The sequence below is a fragment of the Eimeria tenella genome, genomic scaffold, assembly GCF_000499545.2.
Source record: "Eimeria tenella Houghton genomic scaffold, Eth_scaff9, whole genome shotgun sequence".
Lineage (NCBI taxonomy): Eukaryota > Apicomplexa > Conoidasida > Eucoccidiorida > Eimeriidae > Eimeria > Eimeria tenella.
This window is the reverse complement of record NW_013543465.1, coordinates 573,881-575,504: the sequence shown is the minus strand read 5'-3', so window position 1 is coordinate 575,504 and position 1,624 is coordinate 573,881. Positions and strand designations below refer to the sequence as shown.

Here is a 1,624-nt window from a genome sequence, read left to right as displayed (position 1 = left end):
CTAAACCCTAAACCCCAAACCCTAAACCCTAAACCCCAAACCCTACCTGCAAGTAATGGGGTTTGCGTCTCTGCCGAATTGTCTTCTGCAATCCTTGCAGGGTTTTATTGCTTTCAAAAAAGTAGAGTCTGGTAAGGAGGGGCCCCCGGGGGCCCCCCGGCGCTGCTGGGGGCCCCACGCAGCAGCAGATAAGGGGGGCCCCCCCCTCACGGGCACTGGGGGCCTTCCTGCTGCAGCAAGTTTTGCTGCTTCGAAAGACGAGAACACACGGCCTGCTGCTGCTGCTGCTGCTGCTGGCTCTGCTGCTGCTTCCGCTGCTGCTGCTGCCGCTGCTTCCGTCGCTCCTGATGCTGCTGCTGGTTCTGTCGCTCCTGCTGCTGCTGCTCGTTCTGCTGCTGCTGCTGGTTCCGCTGCTGCTGCTGGTGACTCGGCCGCTGCTGGTTGCGCTGCGACTGCTGCTTCATCAGCTGCTGCTGCTGGTCCAGCTGCTGCTGTTGCTGCTGGTTCACTTCCTGCTGCTGTGCCTTGCTTCGAAGCTGCTTCCTTTGCTGCTGCGTTTGCAGCTGAGGTGTCATCTGCTGCTGCTGCTGCTGCTGGTGCTGTTGCCGCTGCAGCCGCGTTCGTGGCTGCACGTGCTGCATCCCCATCTGCTGCAGTAGCTGTTCCAGCAGCAACTGCTGCAGCAGCAGCTGCATCATCTTTAGCAGCAGCAGCAGCAGCAGATGCTGCTGCCAAAGCTGCTGCTTCATTGAGCCCAGGAGGCAGCACCAGAGACGGATCTGGCGGCGGCAGCTCCGCATCAGCAGCAGCAGCAGCAGCTGCTGCTTCTGCTGCTGTCCCCAACCCACTCGCCCCCTCCGTGGGGGCCCTTTGGGGGCCCCCCTGGGGGCCGCCCCGGGGGCCCCCCAGTACCCTTTTTGCGAACTGGAGGCAGAAGCAGCAAAACCATTCTAAGTTTGGATTTGGTGGATTTGTTTCATTTGGAGTGTCTATACACCTCAAATGAAAAGCCCTGTTGCAGCCGTCGCACACAATTCCCTCCTCCTTGCCTGCTTCCTCCTCTTCGCTGTCCTGCTGCTGCTGCTGCTGCTGCTGCTGGCGCTTGGAGGGCTGCGTTGCTGCTGCTGCTGCTGCTGCTGCTGCTGCTGGGGCCTCGAGGCGGGGCAGCGAGTTTGAGCAGCAAATGGCGCAGAGCTGGTCGCTGGTGTAGGCGTCTTCGTCGAGGTCCGGCGCTGCTGCTGCTGCAGCAGCTGCTGCTGCTGCTGCTGCTGCTGCGGGCCCCCCCCGCCGCTGCAGCAGCCGCAAAACCCGCAGCTGCTGCCGCGCGTAACGCACAGCAGCAGCATCTGCTGCTGCTGCCCAGTCAAATCCATAATCCACAAAAAGCTGCTCCCCCTGCTGCAGCGGCACCCCCGGAATGGAAGTCAGCAGCACATGCGGCCACCCGTCCACATAAACCACCTGCAGCAGCAAACAACAAATAAATAAAGGAATTGATTAATTAATTAATTAATTAATTAATTAATAATGTTAAATAATGAGGAGTTGAGGACGGGGAGAAAGCGCGGGCGCAAAAGAAGCAGGGGAGCACAGACTGCTGCTGCAGCAGCAGCAGCAGCAGCAG

At 60.0% G+C, this 1,624-nt stretch overlaps 1 protein-coding gene across 1 annotated transcript in view; it reads right to left on the bottom strand.

The window, feature by feature from the left end:
* ETH_00008915 (uncharacterized protein) overlaps positions 1-1,624 on the bottom strand; it is a gene marked incomplete at both ends in the record, with an annotated part of 10,186 nt that overhangs the window by 7,341 nt on the left and 1,221 nt on the right. Inside the window, one exon of the mRNA XM_013378595.1 lies at positions 47-1,461. Coding sequence (XP_013234049.1) covers positions 47-1,461 — 1,415 coding nt within the window. The remainder of the gene's footprint in view (positions 1-46; positions 1,462-1,624) is intronic.